The 23,000-nt window shown below is 35.4% G+C and overlaps 2 protein-coding genes across 3 annotated transcripts in view; one reads left to right on the top strand and one right to left on the bottom strand.

Moving 5' to 3' along the window:
* Positions 1-23,000, top strand: part of LOC134855093 (thyroid receptor-interacting protein 11-like) — a 172,153-nt gene that overhangs the window by 107,316 nt on the left and 41,837 nt on the right. The gene's annotated exons all lie outside the window — the stretch shown is intronic.
* On the bottom strand, positions 310-19,345 carry LOC134855249 (thyroid receptor-interacting protein 11-like; the record flags this gene model as incomplete). Of its 2 annotated transcripts, XM_063871715.1 has the most annotated exon segments (10): positions 310-1,085; positions 5,077-5,250; positions 5,718-5,941; positions 6,285-6,448; positions 7,662-7,897; positions 8,298-11,603; positions 13,670-13,873; positions 14,750-14,889; positions 16,271-16,452; positions 18,560-19,345. In XM_063871715.1, coding segments are annotated over 10 exon segments (6,136 nt in total), but the record flags the coding sequence as incomplete, so codon positions are not given.

Below are 23,000 nucleotides of genomic sequence, written 5' to 3'. Positions count from 1 at the left end.
AAAAACCACTAGCACCAAGTAAAAATTTCATTATATTTCAACTTTTGTATAATTCTAGTACACTTTCATTCTAACTTAATCAAATATTATTCGAGCTAAATCTGTAAATTTCTTTGAAAAAAACTTCAAAGTTCTAAGCATTCTTTTCAAAAATGAAAGCGGGAAATTAATAATTCAATTCCGAGTTAAAACGGAACTTAGTGAAAAAATAGAGGCAGAGTCTAAAAACTTTCCTATTTATTTTTTGGCTCTAAAATCGCGATTTAATTCACCCTTTAGTTACTTGAAAATCAAAAGAAGGTCCAATAACAACAAAATCTGCTTCTACTTTAATTGAGTTGGTATAAATTTTATAATTAGTTCGATTAGTGTTCTTTCAATAAATCTTTCAGAAAACTGTTCTCTGCTCTCGTCGACACACTAGACGAAACGCTGTCCGAATTATCATCACTCGAGTAACCTTGACCCCCAGACGTGAAAACTACACCCGAAGCTGACACACCCACGCCACCTTGCACAACTGAGGAACTATTGCTACTTCTTCTAGAACCTTCTCGCGATGACGTCATTTGACTTGTTTTCGAACCTCCCGAATGTTGGTTCGAAAAATGATGTCTTGAACTACTTTGTTGCTCACTATTGTCATCAAGGGAAGACTGACTATTACCACTTAAAGATGGACTAGGTGAATGTTGCGGTCTTAGTTGGGGTAAAACTGAAGGCGAAAACGGATTGAATCCCCCTTTGCTATCACCTGGCCTAGATTGCGCGCCAAAATTGAACCTCGTCGACGAGGAGGACCCAGTACTACTTGCCGGACTGAGCTGACTTGCTTTGCCGGAACTACCAAATCCAGTTTCAATCGTCATTTCGCCCATTGTTTGTGGGTTCAAATGATGATGAGGTAACGATACAACAGTCGGTTGGGTTGATTCGTTTTCTAAGAATTCGATAAATTTCTTCGTGAACGATTCCTGTTCTGTGTTTTCTGTATTTATGGATTGTTTATTTTGCTGGGATATTGAGCTTGCAGGCGTTGCAGGAATCCATCCTGAGAACCAACCACGTTGAGCATTGATTCCAACCTAAAATGAACACATTAAAAATTAGGGAAAGTTGGAAGCTTAAAACTGGCAGCACCGTGTTCAGAACTTGGCTAGAAAATCTCGCCATATAACTCGTTTCGGGCAACAAGGTGGCCATGGTGTCTCAAAAATTGCGGACCTTGAAAAAAATGATTGCCAGGCGTATCTTCCAAACATAGCCAACAGATATTTGGACACAGAGCAAAAATAAGACCTACTGGGAAAACTGAATGAGCAAAACTTTGAGTCTACAAAATTTCTTAGGTGACGCACGCCAATTATGAGTCATCATAATTGCTAAGTGACGCAAGCCAAATATGACGCATTAGCAGTACCAGCCACTTCGAAAAAAAAATTACCAACTAACGTGCCTCAAATTACAGAGCGGACGAATTTTAATTAGTATACGAAAAAGTTCGGTGAAAACAACCGAGCCTGCCCAGATGCGAACCCTCTTATTTTGTTGCGGGCCTCCTTCGCTACCTCTATAGCTTAAGTGCTAAGTGTAATATAATAGTCTGTGGTAACATCCTTAGCATTGGCTGTAGTTAATAGCTGGTTATTGATCAAAATGAACACTTTCAAAATGAACACTAATATTTGCGACTTAATTTGGAAAGAGTTCATACTATCACACAAGCTTTGCTTGTGTCAAAAGAGTCAACGAGCGCAAGTAAACATAAAAATAATCACATTTGTTTCTTCAAAAACCTCAACTTTCGAATTTCAAAGAAAAAAAATAGATGCCTTCAAGCTCATTGAATTTCTAGAAAAATTTAGGACAAACACTTTTTTTATCTCAAAACTTAGGTAAAATTAACCCAAATTGACCAAACTGGATCAAAAAGTGAAATTTATATTCCACAGGGAAATATGAATTTTAAAAACACTTTCGAGACTAGAAGTCGAACAAAATTTTTTGGTACATTTACACTTTTGTTGTTCGATAGTGGATGTGGAGTGTGCCTTCCTTTTAATAAAGAAAAAAAACTTCAAAATTGAAAGTCAGGTCGCAAAAAATCAAATTTGAGCCTTGAACAAATCTTACGGCTTCTAAAAAAAATCATCACGACCAATAAATAGTCTGAACTACGTTAATCAATTCTTAACAATAGCGTTTTCTGCTTTTCGACCAACATTTACGACAATTAAAAACAATGTTTTGAAAATATATATTCTCAAACATTTGCTTCAAAAAACTATATTTTACAGAAGTTTTGCTTCAGAAATATATTCGCAGAGGAACTGCTCGCACTACTTGAAAAAACTCTTACTGCGCAAGCCCTTTTCATTTTTAATGGATGAGTGAACAAAAGTTGTACGTTTTTTTTGTGACACTGATTTGCGGGCACTGATACCGTGGCCACCATGGGCAATTAATACAGAGCAAAAATTTGAAAACGTTTCAAACATCGTTGTATCACACAAACTGAATTACACTGCTGTACAAAAATTATATTTGTATGCTTTTCAAAAAAATGTATTTTCAAGTCTTATTTTTCAGTATATCACAATAGAATTTTTTCTTAACCTTATCGGCGCGTCTTTCTTCCAATTTCCTGCTTTGTATAAGATGATACCAGCTCTCTAGTAAAAGGAAGACACCGACTCTGTAGAATCTATGGAGCTATTCTAATTTATTCTATCATGAAGGATTTATCAACCGTTGAATCAATGTGTTGTTTATTTGAAATACTAAAATGAACCGGGCGTATTGAAAACTCTTAATTAGACTTTTCTCATTTTTAACCCTCTGTGTTACTCAGTGCAGGACCAACCGTGGTGGAGGGGGGATGTCATCCATTTTGCCGTAGCAGGTCCCACTTTGAGGAGGCGGATGACTCTATGACCCCTTGAAACATAACCGAAGTCGGATTCGAACACACGATCTTCGTGTTCAGAGGCGCGTGCTTTAGTTTAAGAAGGGTTAGCACCGGGTTCAGAACTTAGCTAGAAAATCTCGCCATATATCTCGTTTCGGGCAACAAGGTGGCCATGGTGTCTCAAAAATTGCCGACCCTGCAAAAAATGATTGCCAGGCGTATCTTCCAAACATAGCCAACAGATATTTGGACAGAGAGCAAAAATAAGACCTACTGGGAAAACTGAATGAGCAGAACTTTGAGTCTACAAATTTTCTTAAGTGACTCACGCCAATTTTGAGTCATCATAATTGCTAAGTGACGCAAGCGAATTATGACGCATTAACAGTACCAGCCACTTAAAAAAAAAAGAAAATTACCAAGTAACGTGCCTCAAATTACAGATCGGACGAAATTTAATTAGTATACGAAAAAGTTCAATGAAAACAACCGAGCCTGCCCAGATGCGAACCCTCTTATTTTGTTGCGGGCCTCATTCGCTACCTCTATAGCTTAAGTGCTAAGTGTAATATAATAGTCTGTGGTAACATCCTTAGCATTGGCTGTAGTTAATAGCTGGTTATTGATCAAAACGAACACTTTCAAAATGAACACTAATATTTGCGACTTAGGTTGAAAAAAAAAGAGTTCATACTATCACACAAGCTTTGCTTGTGTCAAAAGAGTCAACGAGCTCAAGTAAACATAAAAATAATCACATTTGTTTCTTCAAAAAACCTCAATTTTCGAGTTTCAAAGAAAAAATTAGATGCCTTCAAGCTCATTGAACTTCTAGAAAACTTTAGAATACACTTTTTTATCTCAAAATTTAGGTAAAATTAACCCAAATTGAACAAACTGGATCAAAAAGTGAAATTTATATTCCACAGGGAAATATGAACTTTAAAAACACTTTCGAGACTAGAAGTCGAAGAAAATTTTTGGTACATTTACACTTTTGTTGTTCGATAGTGGATGTGGAGTGTGCCTTCCTTTTAATAAAGAAAAAAACTTCAAAAATTGAAAGTCAAGTCGCAAAAAATCAAATTTGAGCCTTGAACAAATCTTACGGCTTCTAAAAAAATCATCACGACCAATAAATAGTCTGAACTACGTTAATCAATTCTTAACAATAGCGTTTTCTGCTTTTCGACCAACATTTACGACAATTAAAAACAATATTTTGAAAATATATATTCTCAAACATTTGCTTCAAAAAACTATATTTTACAGAAGTTTTGCTTCAGAAATATTTTCGCAGAGGAACTGCTCGCACTACTTGAAAAAACTCTTACTGCGCAAGCCCTTTTCATTTTTTAATGGATGAGTGAACAAAAGTTGTACGTTTTTTTTTGCGACACACTGATTTGCGGGCACTGATACCGTGGCCACCCTGGGCAATTAATACAGAGCAAAAATTTGAAAACGTTTCAAACATCTTTGATCTTTGTATCACACAAACTGAATTACACTGCTGTACAAAAAATTATATTTGTATAATTTTCAAAAAAATGTATTTTCAGGTTTTATTTTTCACTGTATCACAAAAGAAATTTTTTCTTTACCTTTTCTCCCAAGTTCTTGTTTCGTATGAGATGATACCAGCTCTCTAGTAAAAGGAAGACACCGGCTTGTAGAATCTATTGAGCTATCCTAATTTATTCGAGCATAAGTGATTTATCAACCGTTGAATCAATGTGTTGTCTATTTAAATGTGCAAATGTCGATGTATCAATCAGTGATAATTTAAATTGGTTCAACCGCTAAAATGAACCAGGCGTATTGCAAACTCTAAATTTGACTTCTCTCGTTTTAAACCCCTGTGTTACTCAATGCAGGACCAACCGTGGTGGAGGGGGATGTCATCCATTTTGCCGTAGCAGGTCCCACCTTGAGGAGGCGGATGACTCTATGACCCCTTGAAACATAACCGAAGTCGGATTCGAACACACGATCCTCGTGTTCAGAGGCGCATGCCATAGTTTTAAAAAAGACTTACAAAAAATAACGAAATGTTCTGAAAAAATAGGAATTACGCGCAGCAAATATTATAACAAAGTATTTATTATAATTATGTAAGCTTAATTCGACATCAGGTCTCGAGAAACAATCTGAAATCTAAATTTTACCTTGTTTATCTCCTGTTCCGAGAACTCCAAGAATCTCGCTATCATATTTAAAGCGTCCGTCTTTTTATTCGCAGGCACAGTTAGATAGGCAACCAACAGATTCCGCACAAGTTGTTTCTCAACCTTTTCGCCCACACCTACTGCTTCTTGTGCCTTCTTTTTCCATTTGGTCACCTGTAAAAATTACACTAGCAATGATTCTGATATAATCGTTCGCTGCCAAATATATTTTTTTCTTTCCTTGGGAAAGCCATTTTTTTAACACAGCTTTTGCTACGAGGCTTTTTTCCTTCAAAAACAAATGAAAACTTACTCAACTGTTTCATAAGGAATACTATAGTAATTTCTTGTGTCATTTTAAAATCCAAGATCGGCCATGAAAATATCGAAACAGTACGCGTTTTTTTTCAGAAAGCTGCGTTTTTTGTCTCTAATATCAAACTACCGACTACCAACTCCCAACCCCCCCCCCACACACACACAAACACACACACGCACACACACACACGCGCACACACACGCACGCACACACACACGCACACACACACACACACACACGCACACACACACACACACACGCACACACACACACACGCGCGCGCACACACACACACACACACACATCTCATCCCTAATCTCACCTGCACCATCTGAGCATCCACCTCCCCCCTCAACCTCTCAATTTCCTCCTCCCTCAATTCCATCTCCCCACTCAAATGGGCCGCCTGTTCGAGCAACTCCTGCTGTTTGCCCACACGTGAAGTGAGTTTGGCCACTTTTGACTCCAGTTGGCGTTTTTCTTCTTGGAGGGACTGGACACGGTGGTCGAAAGTCTCTTCCAGGGTATGTTTCTCACGTTCCTGCTCTGAAATAATGAATGTATTGCTATGAGACAATGAATGCTATGAAACTATGAATAATATGCCTCGTGATTTAAAATTTCTAATAGAGTTTTTCCATCCAGCAAATTAACATCAATATCAGAAAAATTGACACACATTTTTAACGACTGAAGACTTTTTAAAATGGTCAAGATGTTTGTGACTTTCTGCCACATATTTTCTGAAAATTGATTTCAAATTGATTTATAATGGCTGCTGTTAACTAAAAAAAAACTGTTTATAAGAAACCAGTTATAAAATAATTTGATCGATTATTAGCTTCATAGAGCATTTCATAGCACTTTCGCGCCTAAGTATCCAACCCACCTTTCTGGAAGTTTTCCAGTACCATCTGGAGGTTCTGACTGGCATCCTTGTACAGTCTCATCTGGTCACTTGTCTCCTCTAATTGGGTCTCCAACTGATTGGCTCTACTGGTCACTTCTGTCAACTGTTTCTCCTGCTCGCTCATTTTGGACAGTAGCTCCGAGCTGATAAAAAAAAGGAGATAGACTCGACATAGCCATTATCAATCATAATGATCACCGGGGGATGAAATTTAATGGGGGAGGGAGTACTTTTGACTGATGTATTCAAAAGATTGTCAGTGACGCAAAAACCTCAGGTAAATAGTCTTTAAAAGGAGTCTTTATAAAGTCCCGAGTTCTTGGGAGCGCTCGGAACATCAGTTTGATCAAACTAAAAAATATATTTTTATCCTACGCAACGGGATGATCGGCAATTGCTCATTCACCAGGCCCAGCGGAGTTTTGCTAGCAGAAAAAATAACACAGAGGGGAAGCTGAGCTTCGCACCACTTACGATACAACTAGATCTATCGAAATGAACACTATATACGTGAAAAAACATGCCCAAACAATAGAATGAAGAATCAGCGTCGAAACAAAATCAACCAAGTGGTGACAAAGCCGAAAAGACCTGAACATAATCTCTTCGATCCGATTTTTTTTATTCAAAACTAATTAAAAACTTTTCCGTCCTTTTCTCCATCATAACACACACAGGCTAACGAAAAACACTTTTCGCGCATAAAACTACTGAAAAAGAGACTACTAAGTCGATATAAAACAAACCACAATCTACTGAGACAAAAATGGAAAAAAATGAATGTCCAGGAAAAGAAAATCCTATACAAAACACTTCACAAAACCACGACTTAAAAAACTCAAAATGTTATCTGGAATCAAGCTCTATTTGCGAAAAAAAACGTCCAGAAACACTATCGACGATAAGAAATAAAAACTCAAAAAATAATTAACAAGCGGCAACTGAGCCGACGAAACTTAAATCACTTCCCGTAGAACCGAAAATATATTTGTTGTCATGAAAAACATAGAACTATAAATTTTATTCTAAGATTTTTAGCATTCTGTGTGATCTGGAAAGAAGCATAAAACGTATGCTTCCTTTGAAACGACCTCAATTTAGGTCACTAAGCCAATAAAATATAAGCCCAAACCATTTAAGCCGAATAAAGTTTTTCAGCAAAAAAAACAGCATTAAATTAGAAGTTGGAGTAATTCAAAATACTGAACGCAACTAAATTAAAAACTGCGGGCAAAAAATCAAATCTAGTTAAACGGCGAGCGTGAACAAACTTTCAGACTTTTCCTAAAAAAAAACAAAAAAAGTAATCACTTCGTGCTATCAAATTCATGTTGTGTAAATATCAAGTTCACTTACTCGATGACATTACTGCTACTTGTCAGTCTCTGCAAATGGTCTTCCACTTGGTACAACTTAGTCCTCAAATTCTTCTCTCTCTCCTCAGCCGTCAATGCCTCCATTGTATATCCCTCTTCTATCTTCAACATGTGGTCTCTCAGCCTCACTAATTCGTGGGCGAGTTTGTCGTTTTTGGAAGTCATGTCTTGCAGTTGGCTGGATTTAAGCGCCAGTTGGGAGGTTAGGTCGGCTATCTGAAAAACAAAAACTGAAAATACTCTATTACTATATTATTTTCGTATTAAAATCATATTCTGTCTCTAACCAAACATTATATGAGAAAGGGTTGAGAGGTTATTTTAGTTATATTAAGAAGAAAAAAAACAATACAACTTAAAACATCATCCTTATTATTATTTGAGTCTTTTGTGCAATATCTCTGTAAAACGCCATGCCTTTCTTTCGCAAGAAAAACCATGTGGTGGAATTCATCGAACATATGCGCTATTCACGCCCAAAATTCAACAAAATTTACGATATTTTTGATTTATCTATTCCTTTGCCAGTAAATTTTTTCAATTAGGATTGTTTTACCTGTTCTTAAAATCTTCGCATTTTCATTATAATACAAAAAAATCACTGACTTTTTTTTACCTTTTCTTCAAATTTCTTCAACTCTTCATTTTTTGCTCGCACGACTTCTTGTTCTTTTGAAATATCTACTTTCAGTTGCGAGATTAAATCATTCTTGGAGTTGATTTCCTTTTGCAAAACCTCAATCGCCATTTTTTGACCACCAGCAGAGGAAATTTGAACCAAATCTGGCGGATAACCCGAGGATGACGTCACATTTTGAACAACTTCCGTGCAAATTTCCGGTTCACTCAAGGTCATTGGCGCCATAGATGATGAATCAATCAACTTTTCTTCTAGTTTGGAGTTCTCTTCTCGTAAAGTTTCTACCGTTTTTTCCAACTCTGAATACAGCTGTGTTTTCTCGTTATAAGCGAAGAGCAGCTGATCATAGTGCGCTCTTACTTGGTAAGCTTGCTGCGCATAATTTTCGAAATCTTCTTGCTGCTTTTTGAATTTTTGGTTCCAACCAGTTTCGTTTTCGTTTAAAATTTCGCTTAAAGCTTCGTTTTTAGTTCTTAATTTCTCTATTTCTGTTTGCAATTTTTCGGCACTTTCTTCTAATTCTGATTTCACTTCAAAAACGTGCTGATACTCTGAAAGCTTTTCAGTCGTTTGCTGTTCTAAATTTTGCAACGATTTTTCAGTTGTCGATAATTTATCTCTGGTATTCGATAATTTTTCATTCAGACTTACAATAAGATTATCTTTTTCATTAACCACCATTTCAGATTTTTGCACTTTATTGAACATTTCTTGTAATTGCTGAGTCAAACTTTCAATTTCATTTCTCGAATCTATGATTTGTTTCTCAAATTCAAGTTTTTCAGAAGTAGCTGAACTAATTTTCTCTTTTAAAGTAGAAATTTCTTCCTGAAAAGCCCGATCATTGCCAGAAACCCTCTCTGAAACTGAATTATATCGCTGTTTTAGCGACTCGTAATCCTCAAGAGCCTCATTTAACTGACTTTCGTAACCTTCGACTAAACTTCTCAACTCCAGAATTTGACTTTTTTGAGTTTCGACTGTTTCGCGTTCTTTTTCATACCTTTGTTCCCAATCACCGCTTAAAGTGTCACTCAATTTTTTCTCTGAAATTTGCAAATAATTTTCTAATTGCTCAATTGTCCCAGCTAAGCTTTGGTTTTTCTCTTCCAGTAATTTTGATTCATCTGATGAATATTCGTTTTTATCTGCTAAGTTCTGAACTTTCAGCTTTAACTCATCATTATCACGTTCTAGTCGTTTTGCTTTGTATTCGTTTGATCTAAATTCTTTGTCTTTAATTCTAAATTCTTGTTTCAAGGATTCAAATTCTTCTGATATTTCGATAAACTGTTGAGTTTTTGAGACACATTCACTCTCAATTCGTTCTGTTTCATTCTTCATCCAAGAGACAATTTTTGAAATTTCTGAACAATCACTTGTTTCAAAAATACTTTCCAATTCGGCGTAAACTGATTTCAATTCTACGTTAACTTCAGCTAACTCGTTGTTTTTTACTTCTAGCTGGCTCAAAACTTCGTCTTTGTTAATCTCTGAATTTTGCAGGTCGTTTTCAAGCGAGGCAATTTTTGATTTTAATTCTGAAACTTCCGAATGTAAACGCTCATTTTTGACATAAAAATCATCGTGTAAAATTGCAGTTTCTCGATTAACTTCGTCGCTAATTTCACTATTTCTGCTAACTAATTCTTCAATTTCGACTGTTAATTTTTCGCAAACATCTTTAACATCATCAAGTTCTTTTTGCAGAGCAGTAATTTCTTTTATTAAAGATTCTTTCTCGGCTTTTAGTTTTTCGATCGATTTTAATAACAATTCTCTTTCGAGTAATAAACTATTAATTTTCGTGTTGAGATCACATTTTTCGTGTATTGAAGATGCTAATTTTTCTGAAACTTGTCTAAGGCGAAGTCCATATTCGTTTGTCTCGTTGGTAACATTTGAAAGTTTATTCATCATTTCTTGGATTTGTTCACGGAGTTCCAAGTTCGACTTCCGTTCAAGCTCCAGATCACTGTTCACGTTTTTAAGTGCACTATTAAGTTCAGATATTTTCACGACGCTTTGGTCTTTTTCTTCGTTTTCAGATTCCAAAACCGATTTCAAATCCTGATTTTCCTTCAACGCTACTTTAATTTCTTCCAACAAACAATTTATTGATTCTTGATTTCCAATTTGCTTCAAATTTTCATTTTGAGGAAAATAATCATCGCTTAACTCAGAAAACATTTTCAAAATTCCTTCGTATTTTAAAGTAACGACATCTAAATTTTGCATTAGGTTTGAGATTTCGACATTTAAACGTTTTTCCTTGCTTCCCAAGTCTTCGCAAGAAGCCTGGAACTTTTCAACTTCTGATTTTAGTGCATCAATTTCTTCGGAATGTTGAGATTTCAGATTTTCAAAATCTTGTTGCAATCTTTCAATAGTAAAATCTTTATCGATTAATTGATCTTCTTGCTTTTCCAGTGTACTTTGAAGACCTATCAATTGATCTTTCAGAGATATTAATTCCGACTGCGTTTCAAATCTAGAGTTATTTTCTCGGTACAATTCAGAAATCGTCATTTTGAAACCTTCAATTTCACGATTCAACCGCATTATTACTTCTTCTTTGTCAAGTAAAGCTTGTTCTAATACAGATCTTTCTGAGTTTTCTAACGGGAATGTTGTCTGTAAATTAGGACTTGGACTTTCTTTACTGCCAGTTCCCGATTCCAACCCTATTTTGCTCCTTTTCAACTTCTTTTTCAAAGATACAACTTCATTTTGTAACTCAGTTACAATGGTAAGTTGAAATTCAGGTGATCTACTTAGATCAATGTTATCTTGATTCAAATCTTCGTTATTTTCAGAATTTCTTAAAACTTCTATTTGAGATTGTTTTAATTTCTCCAAATTTTTCTCACTTTCTGAGATTTGAGTGACTAATTCTTCGGTCAAATCTTGCAAAGATTGATTTTTAGCCACTAATTTAGAATTTTTGACTTGAAGATTATTTAAATTTTCCTGCAGTTCCTCCAAACTTAGTTTTTGATCCTCCATAACCACTTCCATTTTTTGATTCGATAATAAAGATTCTTCCAGCAGAAACTGAGTTTGCTTCAAATCTTCACAATTCACACATTCTGAGCTCTCAGAATGGTTAGAGCGTCTTTCTAATGTCTGGTCTTGAGAAGCTGAACTTATTGCATGGATGTCTATTTTCTGTAATTCCTGATCGGCGAGTTCCAAGGCAATTGAAAGTTCTTTAATGCGAGATTGCAGTCTTTCATTTTCAGAGGAAAGCTTTTCATCTTCACCTGGTTTCGTTTCCAAAGGCTGAAATAACAGTTTTAACTGACATTGCGAAGCAGAAGTTTGTATCATCTTAGAAAAAAATTGAAATAACCATGAAGGAGTTGAAAGCGTTATAAAGAAACAGTTATTTGAGGACGTGACAAAGAAAAAACAATTGTAACACATCAATATTTTCAGAAACTGACATCTCCATCAGTATGTCAAAACAGCCAACCAAACGTTTGAACAGTGTAAAAGAAGTCAAGGAAATCAACCAAAACTTTTTGAAATAATTGAAAAATGAACTTATTTTTCACCCTTCGACAAAAAAAAACGAACACGTTCAAGTTTTGCAATTTTAAAACTCTCTTATTGACAATTTTTTACACAGAGGCGAAGTTCCACTTGGCATACAAAAGCAAAAATATGAACGATAACGCTTCTGGGAAAAACTGAATGAGTAAAAATTTGCGTATACAAAATTTCTTACGTTACGCACGCCAATTATGAGTCTACACAATTGCTAAGTGACGCAAGCCAATTGTGACGCATTAGCAGTTCCAGTCAATTTGAAAAAAAAAAGAACTTTACCACCAAACATGCCTCAATTAATAGAGCGGACGCATTTTAACTAGTATACGAAAAATTTCATTAGAAACATCGGACCCTGCCCAGGTTCGAACCCTCTTTATTTGTTGTGGGACTCCTTCCTACATCTACGCTACAGATCCAAGATACCTTGAAGCTGAACTGCTATTTGTAATATAATAGTCTGTGTTAATATCTTTAGCATTGGCTGTACTTAATAGCTGGTTATTGATCAAAATGAACACTTTCAAAATGATCACTAACATTTGCGACTTAGCTTGGAAAAAAAGAGAGTTCTTACTATCACACAAGCTTTGCTTGTGTTATAAAACTAACCCAATTAGAAAAAAAATTGGATCAAAAAGTATTTTTTTTTGCTGGGACATCTAAAAATTCATTGATTTTCGAAACTGAAAATCGATCACGTTTTCCTTTTGAGACATATTGACTTGCGTATTTGAAGCAAGTAACTTGCCTTCGTTTTAGCAATTTGTTTTGAAGAGCTGCCTTTTACAGAAACCAACCACTAGTCACTCCTAAAAAGGAGAATACATGCTATTGAACTGCCAAAAACTATGCAACAAAAAGGCATAACAATGGGCACTGTGGGTAGGAAAAATGCAGCCTTTAGCTCTTCTTGTGGAACAACTTTTGTTGTACGAAATGATGCAAGTGATTTTATTAACACAGAGGCGAAGCTCGAACACGACAAAAACAGCGTTAAATACTGCAATTAGAAAGAGTAAAAATTAGACTCGAATTAGTCAAAATTCCTTCACTTCTGGGATTCGATCTGCAACCTAGAGATTATGAGTCTCACGCACTGACCATTCAGTCACGGAAGCTTAATAAATCAGAATCACTGGCCACAAACAAAGCAGAGAACAGATGTTAAGAAATTTCCAATGCTACAGATCGCGATTAAAGCAAAAAAGCCTCCAAATAAATGAACACTTTCAATTGCGAGTTAGGTTGGAAAAAAGAAGATTCGTACTAATACACTACGGTCGCAACCGTAAACAAAGTTGTTTAAATCAAAAAAGTTTGTTCTGATTATTTAACGCTTGCTATTCGCAAGCGAAAAGAAGCCAAAAGTTAACCGCGAGAAAATGAATTTTTGGTGAAGTAAAACATTAAAACTAGAGACTGCGACCTAAGAAAGTGATAAATAACTTCTTTCATAAAGCCTTGAAAAAAACAGTTAAAACACTGGTTGATATCGGGTTTGATGGGAGCTGTTTGGAGTTCCGCTAACTAATCTTCAGCAATGGACGGTATTTGAAAAAATATGGCCTCGCTTGGGTGAATAATAAAAACCTAATTTGTGATTCCGAGACAATTGTTCCCGCTAACTTTACAAATAAAATTGCTAAACTGCCATGTAAACTGATTAGTGAATTTTTAAGATCCTCAAAAATTACCATTTTGTCTAAAAAGTATTATGTTCTCCATCATAATAACCAATCACGCACGGAGAACTGAAACAGCATCAAAAACTGAGAAGTGAATAATATTCTAACCTGAGTTTTGTTCGACTTTTGCAACCTGGCTGATACCTCTTCGAACCTCAGTAACGCTTCACTTCGTTCTTTTATCAATTTCTGAGATAGAAGTAGTAAGTTCGATGTGTTTAAGTTTGAGGCTTCTGTTTGCAACAGTTCTAAGTCGATTTCTGGGTTTTTATCTGGTTGATGTGTGGAAAGATAAGTGGCTAAATGGTCGAGCTGAAATAAAAAAAAAGTTGCCACCTTTTTTCCCAGAAGTTTTTTTAAAGAATGAAAATTACTAATTTCTGACTTCATGAATACTTCAATTTAAAAATTACACAATGAATTAGATTATAATTTAATTGCCATAGTAAACAGACGCATTTTTTGAAACAAAAGCAACCTTCAGTGATCAATCGAATCGAACTATCAGATGCTATGAGACTTAATGTCAGATAATTCTCAGACTCATTATTAGGGACAAAATAACGACCTTTTTCAAGTTTCTTTAATACTTTTTGCTGGAATCGCTTTAAGTAAAGGCTTTTTAAAATGACTCTTGTTGATATAGTTCACACAAAAGGGCAACGTGAATAAGTGACAAAAATTTTTCACAGCATTAAACAAGTTTTTAGTAATTTCCGAGCATTCATTAAGCCAAAAACACAAAATTAGACGCCAATTGATCTGAAGACAAACTGGCAAAATAAATTTTTGCCATAAAAAATCAACAATTGTTTTTGGAAATGCAAAAAATTCAATTTCAGAAAAGCAGACGAGAAACACAAGCACTAGCATTATGCAAGCTTTTATTATTTTCTGAGGACTAAGTATTTCCGAATTTAAAGCTGCGATTCAAAAAGCAGCATCAATTTCAATTACAAATGTGTAAGAAAAGTTGCCCATGGATACAAAAAGTCTAGTTCCCGACTACAATACACTTGCTCTCGCAATTGTAAATATTAAAATTGCCGTATAAATAATTTATGGGAAAATCTTTTACGATGGTGTAGGTTTACGAGGAGCGGGAAATTTGAAAAACCTTTGACTTGAATTTACAATTACAGAAAGAAATACCTAGAAGACATTTTTGGACCCGAATGTTTGACTCACCTCGAAGAAGTCGAAGCCCAACTGAGTTATGACTGACTGAACAATTGGTGTTTTCACTTCTTCGTCTTCAGCTGGTTCTGTCTGTTGTCCCTGATTCAGGAACTGGATTTGCACAGGCGAACCTGGTTTACTGCAGTCGTCTATAATTTAAACGAAAAATAAATGTGTACTTTATTTGCACTTTTGAGGTGTTGTCATATACACTAATTTTAATCGGTGGTTCGTTCAGAGACTTTGATGGAAGATGTCTTGTATTCACTGAAAATTGATCGACACAGGCGAAGCAGAGATTCACACCACTTGCGATACAATACAAACAGCATGACGAACTAGCATACAGACATTGAGAGGAAAGAAGCTAGCAAAGCCGACAAAGTTAAAAAAAAACTGAAAAAATATATACAGTAAACATGCCGATTAACACAATTGAATGTTAAATTTGCATCAAAACAACGAAGCGGTAAACATCCGACCGTTTTTGAGCTGTCGTTGAGCCAACACTTTTTTGCAGAAAAAACCTAAAATATTTTAAAAACAACCTAATCACCCTCTCAAAAGACTCGCACGCATAAGAAACTTCTTTCGCTCGGCAGGTAACGCAATATGAATCCGCTATTAAGTATAAATGAATAGGAAACCGAGTAACCAAAAAACGGACATAACATTGAACCGGAATTGGTAAATTTAAAACCAACATAGAAAACAAATACTGAATAGAACGGGTATTTGAAATACACACAAAATGAAAATATGTCAATGGCTTGACAAAAATGAAGGCTTGAGAAAACGATTTAGTGAATCTGTTGGACAAATTGTTAACACAAGAAAAGCTTTTTAGAAATATTTTCATGAAAAAAATTTCGGTGAAGTGCAACGAAATTTCCGCAACAAAAATGGGGCTTTGGAAATGGCAGTCAGAAAGCTAGAAGAAAATTGAAACTACGAGAAGAGTCCGTTCTACGGCAGCTGAGCCGACAAAAAACAAACAGACGGATGATAATACGAAGAAGTTTGAAAAAAACTGGGTCTCGGGTGGATTCAAACCCCTGGCCTTTGTAGTCTCAAGGTAATAGCGCGTAATATATCGAGTGGTGATTGTCCCAAATTGGCTATCTTTTAACCCCCATAACTTTACGAGAAATGCCAACTAAAAGGTCGAAATTGGTCTGTAGAAAAAAAAAATACTCTGAGCACAAATATTCTGAGACTTTCTTCGAAAGTCGGAACAACTTGGATTGTTATCAGCCCATTTTTGATAGAATAAAAAAGTACTGTGATAAAAATGATCGGCTGTCATTGGAATTTTTTGCATTGTTATCGAATAAACTGTTTAATGCTCAATTCGTCTTTTTTCGGCTGGGGGGTTCACTTGTCGACGTGTGTGGGGTGGGGTGATGGGAGAGAATGTTTACATGGGTCTAGTCACTTTCAGAACAAAGACCAACAATTTGGACAGCTACCATCTCTTTTTTACAAACGCGAAAAACCATTTTCACTTGATTCGAACAAAGGTTAACTTACTAATAGGCGATGAAGGGGTCGTCACCACAGTTGTCGGTTTGCCCTGGGAAGCTATCAGATGCCAACTACTAGTCGAATCAATCGTACTCCCGCCCTCACTCCTCGCACTACTTCCACAGCTGTTCTGATGGTGGTCGTGTTTTTGGAGGTCGGAATCATCTGCCATGGATACGGAGGGGGCACTAAACATATTTATTGTTTTACTTGAATTCCAGTAGGCAAACGGGTAAAAGCTGTTCATATCATTACTACTTCAACTAATAACTAAATTACAACCTCAACGAAGATTTGAATCAGGGTTGCATGATTAAAATCAACTTGATTTAAATCAATGATTTAAATCGGATTTTAATCGTAAGATTTAAAAAAATCAAGCCTTGTGTTATCCTGCCAAGTGCCGCGGTAAACATATAACCCAGCTTGCAGTATTTACATTCGTTATGTACTTCGCTCTTCATAGCATACTTTTAAATGAAAAAAATTTTCAGCACTTTCGGATTTATCAATTCCAGTCTCAGAAACTTTTGTTCTTCTTTTGGATGTTGAATCAGTAATTGTGCGTAAATTAATTGATTCTTAAAACAAAAACGCTTCCAATAAAAATCGAAAAAATCAAGGTAAAATAATAAAAATCGGATTTAAATCAATCGAGAATATACATCAGATTTTTATGCAACCCTGATTTGAATATATAAAGAAACAAGTATATCCGGTTGCTGCACAAGTAGCACAGAATGTTCCGACCACATTCGCATTTTCTAATTTAACTACTTACTAATTTTCCTTTCAGTAAATTTAAGTTTTTAAGGCTAAATGGCCCAATTTCATATCTAACGAACGTTACTCGATCGCTTAACTCGCTCGAAATCGGACGAAAACTCAAAAATTGTAAAACATTGAAGCAACTTTTTGAAAACTTTTTGATGTCGTTCGATTCACGACTAAAAGGTCTTTAATACGATGTATCACTCGACCTATTCTGATGATTATTTGCGAAATGGAAAACAAAACAGAAAAAAACTAACACACCCGAATACAAAGTTCCTCCCCACTTTCCGTGGTCGGAACAACAACAATTTTTTTTTCAGATCAAAGTAATGACATTTCGAAAACTACTACTTTTTCAAAAAAATTTAAAACAGTTGTTCACATAGTTTCACTGCGCAGAGAAAGTAAGGAACTTAAAATTAACTACCTCATCTTAACAAGTGAAACTGAGAAAAAAGACGTATAAATTGAAAACCCCCGTCAAATCTTTGTTACAGTAGAATTAAAAACTAATTTAAATTCATGATTAATGCCTGATTCATGCTAACCGAAAATTTTGAACCAAATAAACGAAGTTTTAAACAAGTTTTGGTGTGTTACAATAGATGGCAATTTTGAGAACTATTCGAGTAGCGCACATATTAAATATGAGACCTATAAGGCAAAAAATATTCAATTAATTTTCAATCAATTGTACAAGCTACTTAGATAGTTTTGGTTAATACATTACACTGCTAGATGATTTCTCTTTTTCAAAAATTCAAACTTCACACTCTAATTTGGCTCTAAAATAAATTACAAATAGTCTTTGAAGTATAGCAACAAGCGATTCAGCTATTTAACTTTAATCTACCACCTATTGTAATAAATCACCCAAATTTTTTCCACACCCAAAGTTCAATGATTTTCGTCAACAGATAATAAAAGAGTCAAACGAGCTCCAAAAAAGAACAAAATCATTATTTTAAAGCTTTTAAGAGATTCAAGAAATGCCTGTAAAAAGCATTTGTTAATCCGCTGATTTTCCAAAATTTAGATCCCTTCATGAAAACAATCCAGAGTATTCGTTACAACATATCCGCTTTAGTTTGGTTATTGATAGCGCATTTTGAACGCGTTAAGTCAAATTGCAAAGTGAAAAAAAACCTAAATCAATCATTTATTAACTCTTTAGGAATTGCAACTTCTGGCAATAGGTTTTTCGAAAGACAGAAATAAAAAAAAAGATCTTTCTACAGTTTTTGAATTTGAGCTGCCGAGGAAGCGCTGACAGTTTCAAAACGAGCTTTTCACCAATAACTTAGTTTTTATCCCAGTTGATCAAACTTCTGCTTGTTCTAAATTGGACTACGAAGCATAATTTCTAGACCGGTTTTTCTTGACACTCGGAAAATTTTTGGAAACATTTTTCATAACAATCAGATCACGATTTGTTGCACCTTATTTTAAATTAAAAACAAAAAGTAATTCACATCCAAAACAAAGTGCTTTCCACTTCGTGGTCGGAATAATTATACTCACTTGTTCATGGCCTGCTTCAAGTCATGATTCTCCAGGATTACTTCATTCAATGCACGAGCTAAAGCCGGCATTCGTTCTTGGATGACAGTGCACGAATAGTGTTCAAGCGACGAATGAGTTGCAGGGTCGAAATCATTTGGAATGGCAAATTCTGATTGGTTGGGTTCGTTTTCGGCTTCTTGAATATCTGTTGTTTGCACTTCAGCATTTTCTTCACGCTTTTCAGCCGTTTGAGAAAAGTTTTCAGCTTGAACTAAACTTTCAGTTTGCTGAGAAAATTCATCCGAACTTTTTGATACTGAATTTTGATATGCTAAATTTTCGGCTTTTACGCACTCTAGTTTCGACTTGTAGAACTTTTCTAGACTTTGTATCTTTTCTTTATGAGAGGTTTCTAAAGCTTCAAATTTTTCAGTTTGAAAAGTTTCTAGTTCTTCAAGTTCGAGTCTCAAGTTTTCATTTTCTTGTTGTAGTTTTTCCAATTTAAAACTTGTACCATCCGCAGTTTCAGGCACTAATAAATCCGGTGTTTCAAAAACTGCTTGCTCGGAAGTTACTGTAATATCGGAGGTATCTGCTTGCCAGTCGAAATTACTCCACGTAGAACTAGTATTAATATTACTTATAACTGAGTCGTTATTTCCACTGTTTAGATTCGATTTGAATTCTTCGAGTTGTTTTTGTAGTTTTTTGATCGCGAAATCTTTTTCTTGTATTGCTTCGATATGTTGGTTCGAAATTCGGTCCAACTCTTTTTCGTATGAATTTGCTCGTTGTTCGTTTTGGGTGGCTAGTTTTTGATATCGAATTGTCTAAAACAAAAGAATGATTTATAGCAAAAACTACTGACAAGTCTCTGGTGAAATTTCATTTATGCTTTAAAGTGTTGTATATCAATTTCGAACAGAAAAAAAACCTTCCAAAAATTGATGTCCCTTTGCTTTCAGTGCAATTTGATACAAAAAAATCTTCTGAAAATCGGAATGGTTTCAGCCCCGTGAAGCACTAAACACTATCTTTTCGCGTGATCAAAATCCGACTTTTCAGCATAAAGACGATTTGCAGCATCAACTTTATCAAAGCGATTAACTTCAAAAGTGGACAAAATTCATTGAACTTAAAATTCTTTATCATAAACACCAGTTTCAATAATCCCAAGAATCGACATTTCACAGAAAAAAACTGAAAAATTGCCAAAAATTTGGAAACTCCACGCAACAGGCTGATGCTTTTTTGGAATTCCTGATTCCGAAACGAATAATTTAGTAACCAACGTTTCGTAACAAGTATTTGCACTGAAAATTCGGAATTTTGTCCACTGAGGTAGCAATGCCAAAACCGGATGCACCTCCGATTCCTGAATTTCAAGATTATCACTACAAAGATGAGACGACCACTCCAGCTCCCTATGGAAGAGTTTTATGGAAGATTGATCTAGAAGAACCGGCATTCATAAGTACAATTCTATTTTGACGTAATGAGAGATTAAGATAATTTTTTATTGGAACATTGTGGAATCATTTTTTATTGAACATTGAATTATCTCAGATTTTTTTGTCCTTTAATCTAAATTATCAATTAAGTTAAAATATAAAAATCAGTCGAATTATTACGAGATTTTTTGGCCATTAAGTTAAATCTTAATCTTTTTTTAAAAAAACTGATTAGGTTTCTCAAAATTACCCTATTTACATTTTTATTTACCTCATTCGGTCTTTCAAGAACCTTGTTCCGACGACTCTCGAAAGAGGGAAGGAACTCTAGGCAAGAGCCCGTGTTTTAATTATTTCCAGGCAGTTTTGACAACAAAGGTAAGTTCGTAAAGAGAAAGATAAAATAGATCATATGAAAACTTAATAGTCGCAACTCGCATTCTAAAAAAACATAGCCAACAGAAAGTTGAAAAAGAGTCAATGAACGCAAGTAAACAGACAATATATAATGATTTGATTTTTACTTCTTAAAAAATCTTAACTTTCCGACTTCGAAGAAAAAAAAAGGCCTTGAAGCTTTTTGAATTTCTTGAAAAATTTGCGATTGACAGTTTTTCGAGAAAACTAACTCAGTTTGAGAAAACTTGGATCAGTAAACATTTTTTTCCGCTTAAAAATCTAAAAATTAATTCGACTTTCGAAACTAGAAGTCGCTCATGTTTTATTGTGAACTTTACACTTTTGCTGTTCGCTAGTGGAATTTGTTTTCCTTTGAACAGAGGAAATCAACTGAACTTACAATGAAACACACAATCAATCGCATATTTAAAAAAACACAGGAAATTTTTTCAAAAAACTTTGTTTATTCTTGTTAACAAAGTAAAATAACGTCATTAAAGAATTTCTTCTCTTGCATCAAGGTGGTTGCAACATTCTGTGCTTCTTGCACAGCAACTATCTATCTTTGTGCGTCTTTCGTAATTACTTGATTTAGTTTTTCCTTACTTCGTGTTCTGAAATATCTTATACCGAAGAAAAAAGTACGCAACTAATAAAGTTGGTGAAATTTAGAATCGAAACAGTAAGTTTAAAATGGGTGTCAAAACGAAACCAAAACAGAAATCAATTAAAAGCCAGTATGGCCTCCCTCTTATCAGCATAAATTTGATCAAGTTATTTCTAACTTCAAGGGTTAAAGTGTTCCAGGCTTTAACAATTCTTCGTGCCAATTACACCAAGATTTGAAAACGACCTTGCCAAACTTATCCTTTCATAACATCCCTCGCATGCTCAATAGGATTTAGCTCGAGGCTAAAAGATGGCCATGACAACACTGGAACTCTTAGTCCTCACTAGAAAAAGCGAAGTCAATCGGGCTGAATGGTAGGGGGCAGTATCTTGCTGAAACGCCCATAACTATTTACGTAACAAGCAAAAAAGTTAGTAATTAAACCCTTAATGCTTTGTCGCAATATACTGCTCACTATGCGCAATACGGTCGGTAGATTCTGAGATTCTACACCATATAATTAAACTTTGCTGGCTGTTCTATCGAACTGACGAATATTTTAAAACATAAGTCGGCAAGTTTTCTGTCTGTAAATACGACATCGCCTGTCGTCTGAGTTCAGTGAGAAGCGAAATTCGTCAATAACGAGTGTTTTTTTTCTATCACGATACCTCCAGCAGGCCTCTAAGCCCAAGCAAGACATCTCTGGTAATGTTTCTGCAGAAGAATTGGCCATCGAAACGGTCTTCTGCAACGAAAACCTACGCGACGCAAAACTGTTTTAATAACAGGAACTGTCGCTCCAAACTGCCGTGCTGTAAAAACAGCATTCCGAAAAAAATCACCGCTGAGATGTCTATTAACTCTTCCAGCCGATTTACCATCTAACGCCCCTGGTCTTTCTTATCGTCCTAAATCATCATCTTGTCCTGTAACTAGGTTTTTCTCGGACAATCTTGAAATCGATGAGGTAAAAATCTGAAAAACTTAGAAACTCCTGCTTTTGAATGCGCGCTTTGAAGATTTACATTGTTTCTGAAAGCAAACGTCAAATATTTGGGCGCGGCAAACTATCTTGCACTCAAAATTGCTCAGCATTGCATTGAGGCAAGCTGATCGGTTGTATTGATTCCAGGTAGGACTCAAACTTTAACACTTAACTATTTTATATTGGCTGTTGGGGGCTCAAAAAATGGTTTACATTCAATCAAAACTGTTTGAGGCCATTTAAAAGACTATCGAAGCAGCCTTGGCCGATTGGGGCAAGGCAAGCGTCTCTCAACACGAAGGTCGTGCGTTCAATTCCTACTTCGAGCACGGTTGGAGGGGTCATATTGTCATCTGCCTTCTCTACACGAGCAGTTTTGTTACCTTTGAAAATTGTGTTCTGCTAAAATACTGTTTTTGACACCTTGACCGATAAGTTTTTGTAAAAACAACGTTGTGGACGTTACCAGAAGATCTGAGGATCTTCCACACTTTAAGAGAAAGAAAACACAAATCAAGGTTTTTACTTTTTGAAAAGTCTTATTTAAACGCAGGAAGAAAATCTAATTCAAACAATTAGAAAAAACGCAACAAATTGAAAACATTAATGATACGCTTTACGGGAATCGAATCTACGGCCTCGAACAACCAAGACGACTGCCTTACACAACTGAGTCAGTGACCATTGAAAGCGCTAAGAATAGCCACTCACAAGAAGTAGAAAAGACTACTGTTATTAAACTGCGAATACTATGCAGCACAGTGTTTCTAAAATGAACACTATTTTATACGAGTTGGATTGGGTAAAAGCGGACCTCGTAACATAACACAATGCTCGCAAGCTTGCTGATATAAAGCCTATTTTGGATCTAATAACTTGTAGAGCTTGACCATAATTTGTACATCAACCGTGAGAAATGATGTCAGATACCAGCAATCAAAGTATGAACAATGTATTCCAAGTACTTCCATTTTTATTTCTGGTTTTAAAAAGCCAGTTTTTAATGTATCA

This window comes from Symsagittifera roscoffensis, chromosome 10, assembly GCF_963678635.1.
Source record: "Symsagittifera roscoffensis chromosome 10, txSymRosc1.1, whole genome shotgun sequence".
Lineage (NCBI taxonomy): Eukaryota > Metazoa > Xenacoelomorpha > Acoela > Convolutidae > Symsagittifera > Symsagittifera roscoffensis.
This window is presented reverse-complemented; position numbering and strand designations above follow the sequence as displayed.